This window comes from Hordeum vulgare, chromosome 1H (genome assembly GCF_904849725.1).
Source record: "Hordeum vulgare subsp. vulgare chromosome 1H, MorexV3_pseudomolecules_assembly, whole genome shotgun sequence".
Lineage (NCBI taxonomy): Eukaryota > Viridiplantae > Streptophyta > Magnoliopsida > Poales > Poaceae > Hordeum > Hordeum vulgare.
In genome coordinates this window covers 314,748,929-314,762,477 of record NC_058518.1, presented here as the reverse complement: position 1 = coordinate 314,762,477, position 13,549 = coordinate 314,748,929, and the positions used below count along the sequence as shown (strand labels likewise).

General features: G+C 46.7%; 2 protein-coding genes across 2 annotated transcripts; both read left to right on the top strand.

The window, feature by feature from the left end:
- Positions 1 to 295: 295 nt before the first annotated feature.
- LOC123433299 (glutamyl-tRNA reductase 1, chloroplastic) lies at positions 296 to 4,078 on the top strand. The gene is made up of 3 exons (XM_045115445.1): positions 296 to 887; positions 2,260 to 2,501; positions 2,631 to 4,078. The coding sequence occupies exons 1-3, from the start codon at positions 677 to 679 to the stop codon at positions 3,762 to 3,764; spliced, it is 1,587 nt and encodes a 528-aa protein (XP_044971380.1). The 5' UTR covers positions 296 to 676; the 3' UTR covers positions 3,765 to 4,078.
- A 905-nt stretch (positions 4,079 to 4,983) lies between these two features.
- LOC123410200 (CLAVATA3/ESR (CLE)-related protein 14) lies at positions 4,984 to 5,737 on the top strand. The gene has a single exon (XM_045103102.1). It carries the CDS (start codon positions 5,252 to 5,254, stop codon positions 5,510 to 5,512), a length of 261 nt encoding a protein of 86 aa, XP_044959037.1. The 5' UTR covers positions 4,984 to 5,251; the 3' UTR covers positions 5,513 to 5,737.
- Positions 5,738 to 13,549: the final 7,812 nt, after the last annotated feature.

Sequence of the window (13,549 nt, the reverse complement as noted above, 5' to 3'; positions counted from 1 at the left end):
CCGCAGAGGATGGTGACCGCCGGGGCCGGGGACGACGGGCGGAGTGTGGCCAGCACGTCGACACGCTCGGCCATCACCCCGCAGATGCGGGCGTGAGGCGGCCATGCGAGCCCGTCGTGTGTGTGCCCACCACGACCACCACGACCAGCAATCCGCCGCGGCGTCAGAGGATGCGGTAGCGATAAGGGGAGCAGATAGAGCGCGGGCGCCGCAGCCAATCAGCGGCCGGAGGCCAGCACACGCCCCTCAGCCCCTCCCGGATTATCTCCCACGGGGCGCATGTGGCTTACGGGTTAACCCAACCCCCACCCACACCGAAGACCGAACCCAACACGCGCGCGCATTAGAAAATTCATCCCCGACCGACCCACCCCCACTGCCAGCGGGCCCCGCACGCCACCGCCCCCCTTAACCTCCGGCGCGCGGCTGCCAGGCCCCTTCTTCCTCGCAGACTCGGCGGCTCATCCTCCCTCAGAGAAGGCGCGCACCGGCCGGTGGTGGAGAGACGGGGAGGGTGGGAGCAGCAGCGGCCGTATAAGGATCTCTCCGCGCTCCCTCGGCTCTCTCCGGTTTTATCTATCCGTATCTATCTATCTATCTATCTATCTGCCTACGGTTCGTGGGCCGGGCTGAGGAGGGAGGAAGGCCGCCGCCGCTGCCTTTTGTTGCTGGTCTGATGATGGCGGGAGCGACGTCAGCCACGGCAGCCGCGGGCGCATTCGCCGCCGCCAAGGCGCGGGGGCCCGCCGCAGCGTGCCCCTGGCTCGTCGCCGCCGGCGGCCGGAGGCGGTCCGGCGTCGTGCGCTGCGACGCCGGCGGGGATGCACAGGCGGCGTCCAAGGCGGCCAGCATCACCGCGCTCGAGCAGTTCAAGATCTCCGCAGACCGTGAGTCCCTTCCTCCTCGAATTTGCGGCCCTTTGATGCGCTTCCTCTAGCCCTGCGATGCGATGTAAGGCTGTGCAGGTTCAGTTTGGTGGTGTGCGAATTAGGGGATCTCTGTGAGCTTGTAGCCCAAGTTGGCTTCAGTTTTTGGTGCAGCATGTGCCGATTCGTGGCTAGTCCTTGGAGAGTTGGAGAGGAGAAAAAGAGAAACGTAGGGGAACTGCATTGTTCTCCCCCACTTTTGCTTCGATTGTTGTCAGCAAATGCAGTATTTTTTGCAGGCTATTGATCTACCATTACTAGTTAGTTGTGTTCATAGCCTATCTCTTCAGGCTTACAGAATAAGAGACAACTGAACTTGGAGATTGTGTGATATCTTGAGGAAACCCTTGATTAGTTTTCTTTTTGTGCACACAGACACAGTGTCAAAAAGTTTGCAAGTTGTAGTGGTAACTGATCTTGGAGACACGCACTTCATAGATTTGCGGACCATTAGCACTACGGATGGTATAAGAGCTCAACAAAATGTGCTAATTAGTTTGCAACCTAAATAAATGAGCCTACCTGACTAAAATTGCCAAATACTAAGATCACACAAGATAAGAAGGTAAGAATGGACAGTAGTTGTTGCATGCCTCAGGTATCAGATATTCTCTTTGTTGTTTTGTTCTGTAACCCGAGTCTCCTGCTGCTAAAACTTCAAGATTTGAAATATGCAATTACTTGATTCAGAATGTACATGTGTGCAGCTTCACTAGTGTAAGCACGCAATATACCCCTTATCATTACAACATATCAATAATTCATTATGTAGTGGAAGTAGCTGTGGAAGGAGCGGAACCGGCGCATCTTTAATCAAAGATCAGCTCCATCTAGTCGATGTTGCGATCCTCGCTCATAAGGACTTTGCCCTGTGTAGCTTGGTTGCTCGACAGTAGTTCGGTCGCCTGTAGGCTTTTGTTTTTTGGATTAGGAGGATGTTTAAGCAGTAGTTTTTCCTAATTGAGTGATTTGACATTTCTGCTTATTTTTGCTTGTTGCGGCACAAACTTGTTTGTGGCGATTTGTGCTAACGAACTTCCTTTCCTCGTTTAATAAACGAGCAGAGCTCCTGCGTCCTTGCTTAAAAAGGGAAAATTGTTATGGTGATTTTTGCTAACAAACTTCTTTCCTCTTTTTTCCTTAATTTATGCTTCCTTGCTGTGGCAAGCTGTGTAACAAACTTCTTTTCCTCCTTTAATGAATGGGCAGAGCTCTGGCATCCTTGCTAAAAAAACGTTATGGTGATTTGCAGCCAAATTTAGTTCCGTTCTTTCATTTTTTTTAAATATGTCTATTTGCAGTATCTGACAATGTTTTTCATTTTCACTACCAGGGTACATGAAAGAAAAGAGTAGCATCGCTGTAATAGGCCTCAGTGTACACACAGCACCAGTGGAGATGCGCGAAAAACTTGCTGTTGCAGAGGAACTATGGCCCCGTGCTATTTCAGAACTCACCAGTCTGAATCATATTGAAGAGGCTGCTGTTCTTAGTACCTGCAACAGAATGGAAATATATGTGGTGGCTTTATCGTGGAACCGTGGTATTAGAGAAGTAGTAGACTGGATGTCAAAGGTAAGAGTTATTTGATCAAATGCTTCTTTTCCCTGTCCATTCTCTTTTGCCCTGCTTAGCCCTTTTTGGTTGCTCAAGAGTGCAGTATTATCAACGAAGCTCTAATGCCCATGCTGTTCTTTTTTGCAGAAAAGTGGAATCCCTGCTTCCGAGCTAAGGGAGCATCTCTTTATGTTGCGTGACAGTGATGCCACACGCCATCTGTTTGAGGTATCCGCTGGGCTTGACTCTTTGGTTCTTGGAGAAGGACAAATCCTTGCTCAAGTCAAACAAGTTGTCAGAAATGGGCAAAACAGTGGAGGCTTGGGAAAGAACATTGATAGGATGTTCAAGGATGCAATCACAGCTGGAAAGCGCGTCCGCTGTGAGACCAACATATCAGCTGGTGCTGTGTCTGTCAGTTCAGCAGCAGTTGAATTGGCCATGATGAAGCTTCCAAAGTCTGAATGCTTGTCAGCTAGGATGCTTTTGATTGGTGCTGGCAAAATGGGAAAATTAGTGGTCAAACATTTGATTGCCAAAGGATGCAAGAAGGTTGTTGTGGTGAACCGTTCAGTGGAAAGGGTGGATGCCATTCGCGAAGAGATGAAAGATATCGAGATTGTGTACAGGCCTCTTACAGAGATGTATGAAGCCGCTGCTGATGCTGATGTTGTGTTTACAAGCACCGCATCTGAATCCTTATTATTCACGAAGGAGCATGCGGAGGTGCTTCCTCCTATTTCTCTTGCTATGGGTGGTGTTCGGCTTTTCGTTGACATATCTGTCCCAAGGAATGTCGGTGCCTGTCTATCTGAAGTGGAGCATGCACGGGTATACAATGTTGACGACTTGAAAGAGGTGGTGGAAGCCAATAAGGAAGACCGTGTCAGGAAAGCAATGGAGGCCCAAACAATCATTACCCAAGAACTGAAACGGTTCGAGGCATGGAGGGACTCACTGGAGACCGTTCCGACCATCAAAAAGCTGAGGTCGTACGCCGACAGGATCAGGGCATCCGAGCTCGAGAAGTGCCTGCAGAAGATCGGGGAAGACAACCTCAACAAGAAGATGAGAAGGTCCATCGAGGAGCTGAGCACGGGCATAGTGAACAAGCTCCTTCACGGCCCATTGCAGCACCTGAGATGCGACGGCAGCGACAGCCGCACCCTGGACGAAACACTCGAGAACATGCACGCCCTCAACAGAATGTTCAGCCTCGACACGGAGAAGGCGGTCCTCGAGCAGAAGATCAAAGCCAAGGTAGAGAAGACCCAAAGCTGAGACCAGGAGACAGTTGTCCGTCTGTATATCTACTTATACCACTCCCAGAATTTCGCTACATTCTAATCCCAGTATTTTTTTTTGATCCTCCACTTACTCCTGAGTTCTTCCTGTGCCGTGAATTAGCCATGGCAGCCTCCGAATGTGTTGTAGAGAGGAGCGGCGAAGCATGTTTGCTCCAAAACTGCCTGTGTACATTATTTACTGTGGCTGCTGTGGTTAGAGCCCAATTTTCTAGCTGTACTATAATATACTCTGTTGGACGAAGTAAACCGGAACATGTCAGTGTGTTAATTGATGCATTCGTTTTATTATTGTGTAAGCCTGTGATGCATAACTATATGTACATCGAATTAGCTCCTGCATTTGAAATGCTGAGCATTAATAAGATTTCCGAACCCTGAAGGTGCTCGGTCTGCTTATAGGGTTCAGTCGACTCCTTTCTTCAGTGTTGTCTGTCTGTTCTCCCTATGAGGCCGAAATTGCTGGACGCATCAGTGACCAGTTCGCTGATTATCTTTCTGTTGGATCAATACATGGCTGCCTAACAATTTTTGGTTGTTCTTGGAATTTGGTAAGGTTTTATGTTGGCGAATTTGCATCTTAGGTCCCGTTCTCTGTGCGGCGACGATGACATCTTGGTATGTTGTGATGATTGATGAGCGAGGTGCTGCTTGCTGCTAGCTTTACTAGTGCTGACTGATAGTCTGAGACGGAACCAAGAGTGCAGCGAGGCCAGTTCATCTGCGGAGGGCACCTCTCTCCTTCCGTCCCTGCGTCACTGTCTCGCTCTACATGTCCACGGCGCAGGAGACGGGAACCGGGCCCGGCCGAGCGCTGGTGGTGTGGCGTCAAGTGTGGAGCCTTTAACACCTGTCACACGTCACGAGCGATTCAGGGAGGAAGATCGGGGTTCAGGTAGTCGGCCAGACTTTATACCGCTGCGGAGTTAGGTAGGGGCTGGAGCATAGATATTTCTTCTTCTTCTTCTTCTTTGATTTGAAGCTTGTAGCATGCTTCGTGCCACGGAGTTTCCCCCGTCCTCGTCATCCTTGTCACCGCCAGTCAAACCCTGAAGCCTAACCACGTGATAGATACTTTGACACGACACGATCGATCAGTCGGAATGACATGCTGAACAGAGGCCACGCGTGTCATCTACCTCAGTGTAAACACCAGCTGGGCTGCTGGAATATACAATTAGATTAGGTCAATCCGTCACGCTACTGGAGTACTAGCTGCTAATGGCGAGTCCAAGTCGGTGCGCAGCCGGAGCCTCAAGAGTCCCCGGGCCGTAAGAAAGGTAGTTGGCGACTCGGTGTCTTCCCCATCCATCGTCACCTCCTCGTTATAAAAAGTAGCAAGGCAACGCATGTGTGTTCAAACCTCTTCAGGTTGTCCCAGTCCTTCAGCTCCCCTCTCCACCTTCTTCTTCCTCTGCCCCGCCTTCTCTCGACGCCATAGCTTTCTCCTCGAGCGCGTGCGCCATGGCGAGATCACGAGACACCAGGCTCAGGCTCAGGATCAGGCTCACGCTCCTCCTCGTCGCCCTTCTCCTGCTGGTGGACATGGCGAGCGTCAGCCATGGCCGATGGACACCAGACGTGGACGTCATGGCCATCATCGGCGGCGCTCCGCCACCGGCGAAGGGATACTCCTCCAAGCAGCGTACACATCATGTTTATCGGCGCATGCACACGGTGTCCAAGAGGTTGGTGCCCCAGGGGCCGAACCCACTGCACAACTGATGAGCTGCTCCAGCTGAGAGAGACTTTCTTCTACCCTGCAAGAGGAGAATTAGAGTCAGAGATGCAGTTTGTGCTTGCGGTCAACTTCATCGGGTGATGTGAAATAGAACACCTAGGAGTATACAAGTACTGTATGTAATAGTACTATTTGGCACGTCAACATGTGAAATGGGACACCCCAAGACTTCAGCATGTACTGAAACGTATGCAAATGTGTTTATTAGAGTGGTGGATGGTGCTAGTCAAAGTCTTCAGCATGTAGAGTACAGGTGTGTTCTTGTCCATTTGCAGAGTAGAATATGATCAGGCTCGTGATGTGTATGATTAGAATAGTGCAATGATGATCGATGAGTTAGGCAGTACAATCCAAGCAGGTACATGATGAACTTCAAAATTGTGGATCCCAAAGGCCGCATGACATGAGAGCAAACATTTTAAATATTCCGTTCTTCATACATCATCCAAATGCACATGATTGTTTATTCAGTTAGGTGGTAGCTGTTGGATTAAAGAGACTAAACGAAAACAAATTTTTTTTTTCAGTCCCTCCTAGTCAACTAGAGAGATCACATGCATATTAAGGCGCTGGGTAGGATAGCTCTAGTAATCTCAGGACTTCAGAACAGATGGAAAGATTGCCATGTCATTCAAGTATATGACAATCGAGTCAGATAATCAACTCTGTCGTAGGACCTTCTCAATCACAAGCTCCATGACAGTGTGAAGTGTAAACAACATTACATCAGGCCTGGGCAAGCTATACTTCAAATAGACTGCTGGTAAAGAAAACTGATCGAGCTGCGAAAACTAAAGGTAAACAACATCAAAGGACAAGCATTGCTTAGTTACAGTATAATTTGCTAACCATGACTAGATTTGTTGCCTTGCGACCATTATTCAGCCAGAAAGGAGGTTAGGTGCTGTAAATCTGAAACCTTAATTAGGAGCACACATCCTTAATTAATGCTGCTGATAGAATCTTCAAAAGGTTTGTCTTGCCCCTATCCCTAAGTTCCAGTGCCTCTTTTTTTCGTTTTTCTTTTTTCTTTTTTTCTGGGTTTTCATTCGGTTTTCCCTGATTAGCCGGCAATATTTGGTTTCGGGTCCGGTTTTTCTTATAAACCAGACCGACTCTCTTCTTTTTAATGAAATACAGGAACCCTCTTGAGGTATCTACAAAAAGAATCTTCAAAAGGTAATACGTATTACCTAGATGCATGGGACAAAATGGAAACGAAGGACCTTTATATACCCGATATTCAGTCAACATTTAGATTCCATCTGAAATAGAGATCTCTCCGAAATATGGCAGCCATCCAAAACCACGATTATATACCCTCATATGAAGTCATTGTTGAAAATATGCCCTAGAGGCAATAATAAAATGGTTATTATCATATTTTCTTGTTCATGATAATCGTATATTGTTCATGCTATAATTGTATTAACAGGAAACAGTAATACATGTGTGAATAAATAGATCACAATGTGTCCCTAGCAAACCTCTAGTTGGCTAGCTCGTTGATCAATAGATGATCATGGTTTCCTGATCATGGAAATTAGATGTCATTGATAACGGGATCACATCATTGGGAGAATGATGTGATGGACAAGACCCAACCCTAAGCATAGCACTAGATCGTGTTGTTCGTATGCTAAAGCTTTTCTAATGTCAAGTGTCTTTTCCTTCGACCGTGAGATTGTGCAACTCCCGGATACCGTAGGAGTGCTTTGGGTGTATCAAACGTCACAATGTAACTGGGTGACTATAAAGGTGCACTACGGGTATCTCCGAAAGTGTCTGTTGGGTTGGTATGAATCGAGATCGGGATTTGTCACTCCATGTGACGGAGAGGTATCTCTGGGCCAACACGGTAGAACATCATCATGAGCTCAATGTGACTAAGGAGTTAGTCGCAGGATGACGTGCTACGAAACGAGTAAAGATACTTACCGGTAATGAGATTGAACAAGGTATGGGTATACCGACGATCGAATCTCGGGCAAGTTCTATACCGACAGACAAAGGGAATTGTATACGGGATTGATTGAATCCTTGACATCGCGGTTCATCCGATGAGATCATCGTGGAACATGTGGGAGCCATCATGGGTATCCAGATCTCGCTGATGGTTATTGGTCGGAGAGTATCTCGGTCATGTCTGCATGCCTCCCGAACCCGTAGGGTCTACACACTTAAGGTTCGATGACGCTAGGGTTATAGGGAATTGCTATACGAGGTTACCCAAGGTTGTTCAGAGTCCCGGATGAGATCCCAGACATCACGAGGAGCTCCGGAATGGTCCGGAGGTAAAGATTGATATATAGGATGGATTGGTTTGGATGCCGGAAATGTTTCGGGCACCACCGGCAAAGTGCCGGGACCACCAGAAGGGTTTCGGAGGCCCACCGGGAGGGGCAACCAGCCCCAGGAGGCTACGTGGGCTAAGTGTGAGAGGAAACCAGCCCCTGGGTGAGCTGGTGCGTCTCCCACACACAACCCAAGGCACCTAGAGAGGGAAGGGGGGGACCCTAAGTCAGGTGGGCCTAAGGCCCACCAGGGGTGCGCCAACCCCCTCTCCCCCTCCTGGTCTCCACCCCCTCTCCCATCTAGGGCTCCCCCCCTTTAGGGTGGGAAACCCTAAAGGGGGCGCCACCCTCCCTTTCCCCTATATATAGCGGGTTTTTTGGCCTTTGATAACACGGTTTTCCATCTCTCTCAGCGCAGCCCTGTCTCTCTTCTTCCTCCTCTCCCACGGTGCTTGGCGAAGCCGTGTCGGGAGACCTCGTCTCTCCATGGACACCACACCGTCGTGCTGCCGGAGATCTTCTCCAACCTCTCCCTCCTCCTTGCTGGATCAAGGTGCGGGAGACGTCACCAGGCTGCACGTGTGTTGAACGCGGATGTGCCGTGATTCGGCACTAGATCGGAATCACACCGCGATCTGAATCGCCGCGAGTACGACTCCATCAATCGTGTTCTAGCAACGCTTCCGCTTAGCGATCTTCAAAGGTATGAAGATCCACTCATCCCTCTCTCGTTGCTGGTCTCTCCATAGGAAGATCTGAATATGGCGTAGGATTTTTTTTAATTTATGCTACGTTACCCAACAGTGGTATCAGAGCCACGTTTGCTATGCGTAGATTCCATGCACGAGTAGAACACAAAAGGTTGTGGGCGCTGATTTGTCAATTTCTTGCCGCTACTAGTCTTTTTCTTTTCCGGCGGTATTGTGGGATGAAGCGGCCCGGGCCGACCTTACACGTACGCTTACGTGAGATAGGTTCCACCGCCGACATGCACAACGTGCATAAAGGTGGCTAGCGGGTGTGTGTCTATTCCACTCTAGTCGGATTGGATTTGATGAAAAGGGTCCTTATGAAGGGTAAATAGCTTTGGCATATCATCGTTGTGGCTGTCACGTATGTAAGAAGGCGTTCTTGCTAGAAACCCAAATCAGCCATGTAAAACTTGCAACAACAATTAGAGGACGTCTAACTTGTTTCCGCAGGGTTTGACATGTGATGTGATATGGCCAAAGTTGTGATGTTACATGTGTGATGTATGAGATGATCAAGTTATTGTAATAGGAATCATGACTTGCATGTCGTTGAATATGACAACCGGGAGGAGCCATAGGAGTTGTCTTAATTTATTATATGAGATGCAACACCATGTGTTTACTACTTTTACTTCATTGCTAACGATTAGCTATAGTAGTAGTAGTAGTTGGCGTGACGACTTCACGGAGACACGATGATTATAACATCTCAAATTTCCCATTTGGAATGTTATTGCATTAGAGCATCTTGCATATCATATTTTATTTACATAATTGCTGATCCTAAAAATTCTAAGCAACTCAAGGACCCTTGGAGAGAGTTGGGAATTTATTTATTTTCATATTGGGATTTTCTCAACTAATGAAAAGAGGATCGTTGGTTTTTAATTATTTTTCTCTTCAAATATTTCATAAATAAAAATATGAGAGAGGGGATAAAATGACTTTCCCAAAATTTAGAAATATTTGAGAGGAAATATTAAAGTCAAATAAAAAAAATTATTTGGATTTTATTTGCTATTTTATTGAATTTACGAAAATACGCGTTTTTCAAAATATTATTTCGGCCTTTTAAAAATGTTCACGTTGTAGAGCTCATTTTTAGGAGTCGGGCAAGATTTGTTTCGTTGAAATCAGAGTTCGTATGGCTTCCGTTCTAACTTTCTATCTCGTCCGATTTACAAAAAACCGAACCGACCCCGAAGGCCTTTATAAGCCGCCCCCTGCGCACAAACCCTAGCCGCCGCCGCCGCTCGCCGCCACTCGCCGGAGCACGCTGCCCGAGGTAGAAATATATATATATATATATATATACATATATATATATATTCAGATTTTTTTTGGTTTATTTAATTAACGGACGTTCGTCCGTACGTTCGTTTGAACGAACACTGTTCGTTTATTAATTTCAGACGAAGAACGTTCATTCGTCCGTCTGTTCGTCAGATTTATTTTCTGGGATTTTTCCGCGATTAATTTCGATCGCGATTCCTGATCCGAATTTCGTTTTAGTATAACTTTTTGCTCGTTTATCGGAATCAGGTGATTCAGACGCCCAGATTTTCGTCATGAAAATCTCTTTCCGATTAATCCACTTGCACAAGATTTTTATAAATAAAATTTTGAATTTAGTCCAGATTAGTAAACGAATCTCGTTTCTTTCGCAGTTTGAGTTTCGTTGATCCGTTTGATTTGATTCTTTTTGCAAACCGGAGTTCTTTACTTGAACTTTCTGGTTAGATCTTATTCGATTTTACCCGTGCATCTATATTGTTGCTTATGTGTGCTATTGTTTGTTGCGATAGAATACCCGGATTGTGAAGCGTGCTACTACGAGTCCCTAGGTTTTGCGGATCATCAACAAGGCAAGTAACACTTTGATCATATCCCTTATTACCCCGTTTTTATTGCATTAGATCCACCCTCACACATTGCATGGTTAGGATGTAATTAACATGTGGGTATTGGGAAGTAGATACAGAGGTAGAACCTATTACCTGTTTACTATCAAACTTTTGGGAGTTACTTCTACGTTATGCTATTATTGCTATGCTATGCTCGTAGATGATTATTTGGGTGAGTGATTTCCATGACAGATGTGAGTATTGTTAACTAAAGGTTAACTTAAGGTGGCTACTTAAATACACATCTGGGTGGATTGCTTGAGGCACCGTGGAATCCCCAGTGGCTGTCAGGATATCCCGGGGAAACCGTGTGATCATCCTAAGGTCCGCCACCCAGCTTCAAAGGGATCATAAGACTATTCATACCTGAAACTTACGTGTGCAGCCGCAAGCTATTATGGGCTCTAGCATAGTTGAGTAAGTTGTGTGAAGCTCTCGAAGTGGTAGACTAGCAGATGTAGAGGGTATAGGTGGTACGGTCTACCCAGAAGTAGAGAGTTAATGCTTCAGAAAGACTGTGTCTCGAATCTCTGACCATGGATATATTTCGAGTCTTGTGGGAAAAGTGCACAACCTCTGCAGAGTGTACAAACTAATCATGATTAGCCGTGTCCCCGGTTATGGACATCTTGAGTATCTGGTTCTTAGATTTTCATGTGTATCTCAACACTCTAAATTAATTTGCGGCTTAATGATGATTATTTTTGGGATTGAGTTGGAGGAACCTTCTCATTGTTTAATAACTAACAACGTAGTTAAATAAACTTTGTTCCACTTATAGGAAGAAATTTGGCTTTATGCAAAACTGTTAACCATAGAGCTTTCCACCAGCCAAATATGCATGTAGATATAGCATTTATTTATGTTCACTCTCTATGTGTTACCTTGCCAGCATATTCCATTTGTTGACCCGTTTCGGGCTGCAATGTTCATGTTGCAGACTTTTCAGATATCGAGTAAGCGCCATAGGTCATTGTTTTGCACTCAGCTATGCCGTTGGAGTTGATGGACCTACTTTATCTTCCAAGCCTTCCGCTGTTATCATATTTAGATGGCCTTAGGCCATATTATTGTAATAAGTTCTCTTTGAGACATTCGTTGTAATATGTGTGCGATTGCTACTCTGTTATAATACCCATCGAAGTACTGTGCGTGTCAGCATACCGATCCAGGGATGACACAGATGCATAGAGACTGGACTGATTGGGGTCTGGTCGCTACAAAGATGGTATCAGAGCACACGTTGAATGTAGGACACGACCACTAAGCTAAAACCATAGGTCACTCCTGTCTTCTCATTTTCTGACTCCTCTCCCCTTTCAAATCTATAGGATGGTGGATAAAAGGAGCAAGTTTACTCAACCGGATGAGGACACACCTTTCGGAAGACACTTGAAGGAAGCCACTAAGTACCTGAACATGGACTACCAAGCTTCACCGGGACCTTCATCGCCACCCTACCAGAAGAGGAGCGTTGGAAGATTCGAGTTCAAGTTCCAGGAAGGACGTTCATGCCAGTCACTAAGCCCATAGAGTTTGCCTTTAATGCACCAACCTGGGGCATAGGAAAGAGCATGGCAGCCCAAATTACCATGGGACGCATTGGAGAAGTTTATCACCAGGATCTCGAAGATACTATCTACCAGATTTGTGGATGCCGAGACGACCAGGGTGAGATAGTCATCACCAGGAGGGACAGATCCATTGCCTCTTACATCTAGGAATTGAACCAGCACATTTGACTCCAAGAAAATCAGATGTATGAGAGTATGTATACTTTACAGAAGGCAATGACGAGGATCAAGGAGCTGAAGGAAGAACTCAAGTCTACACGAGATGGCTACGAGGAGGAGATGACAACACTTGTGGAGAAGAATGACGATTTGATTAAGAAGCTAGAAGTCTTCATGACGGAGCCCACGATAGGAGGAGATGAAGATGTTCCCCCTAGCCCAAAGAGCTTCATCATCATCGACGACACCGACTCCGACCCTGATGAAAAAGATGATGACTACATTGATGAAGCTGGAGCAGATATCATGGAGTCTTTCGCCGATCAAAACTTCTAGTCGACCACCATATCTGTAGCAGTATTTCCCCATGTAAATATTAGTTGAGCACTTTTGTGAACGTTAGATAGATCGTTTGTATGCTCTTGTTCGAAATTGATTGAGTGATATGATTGTGTTTGTCTCATGAGCATATGGGTAGTGTTTTCTCTTTAGACCTCACTCTATTCTATTTTCTCATCTTTTCTAAACCCCTCAGATGGCACCTCCGAGACGTGAACCCGAATTTGCTTTCCCGCCAGAGATCACCCAATTGATCCAATAGCAGAATGCCCTGATGCAGATCCTTGTCCAGAATCAGAATCAAGGGAACAACAACAACAACCCTCCGCCACCACCACCACCTGTTGATCACTTAGCCCGTTTCTTAAGGCTAAATCCGCTGGTGTTCTCTAGTAGCACCGAGCCGATTGTTGCAGATGATTGGCTCCGCAAGATTGGAAGGGAGTTAACCACTGCAGGATGCTCAGATGCGGAAAGAGTGCGTTTTGCCGCACATCAGCTAGATGGACCCGCAACATCATGGTGGGAGAATTTCACAACCACTTACCCCGTTGACACTATCACATGGGAGCAGTTTCAGCAAGCTTTTCGCACCGCCCATGTTTCAGCAGGAGCTATGGCCATGAAGAAGCGTGAGTTTCGCAACTTACGCCAAGGAGGGCGCCCAGTTGGCCAGTATGTGGAGGAATTTAGCAAGCTAGCACGTTATGCCCCTGATGACATTGCTACAGATGCTGCTAAATAGGAGAAGTTCCTGGAAGGACTAAATGATGAGCTGAGCATGCAGTTGATGGTGGCAACCTTCAACAACTACCAGGAGTTGGTAGACAAATCTCTCATGATTGAAGGGAAGAAGCAGCAGATTGACAATCGCAAGAGATAGTATGGACAAGGGAGGTTCAATTCTGGAGCTCAGCACAAGCCCCGTTTTACCCCGCACTCACGAGGGCACATTCACCACAACCATGGGGGAAATCATTCCCATGGAGGGGGTTCGCA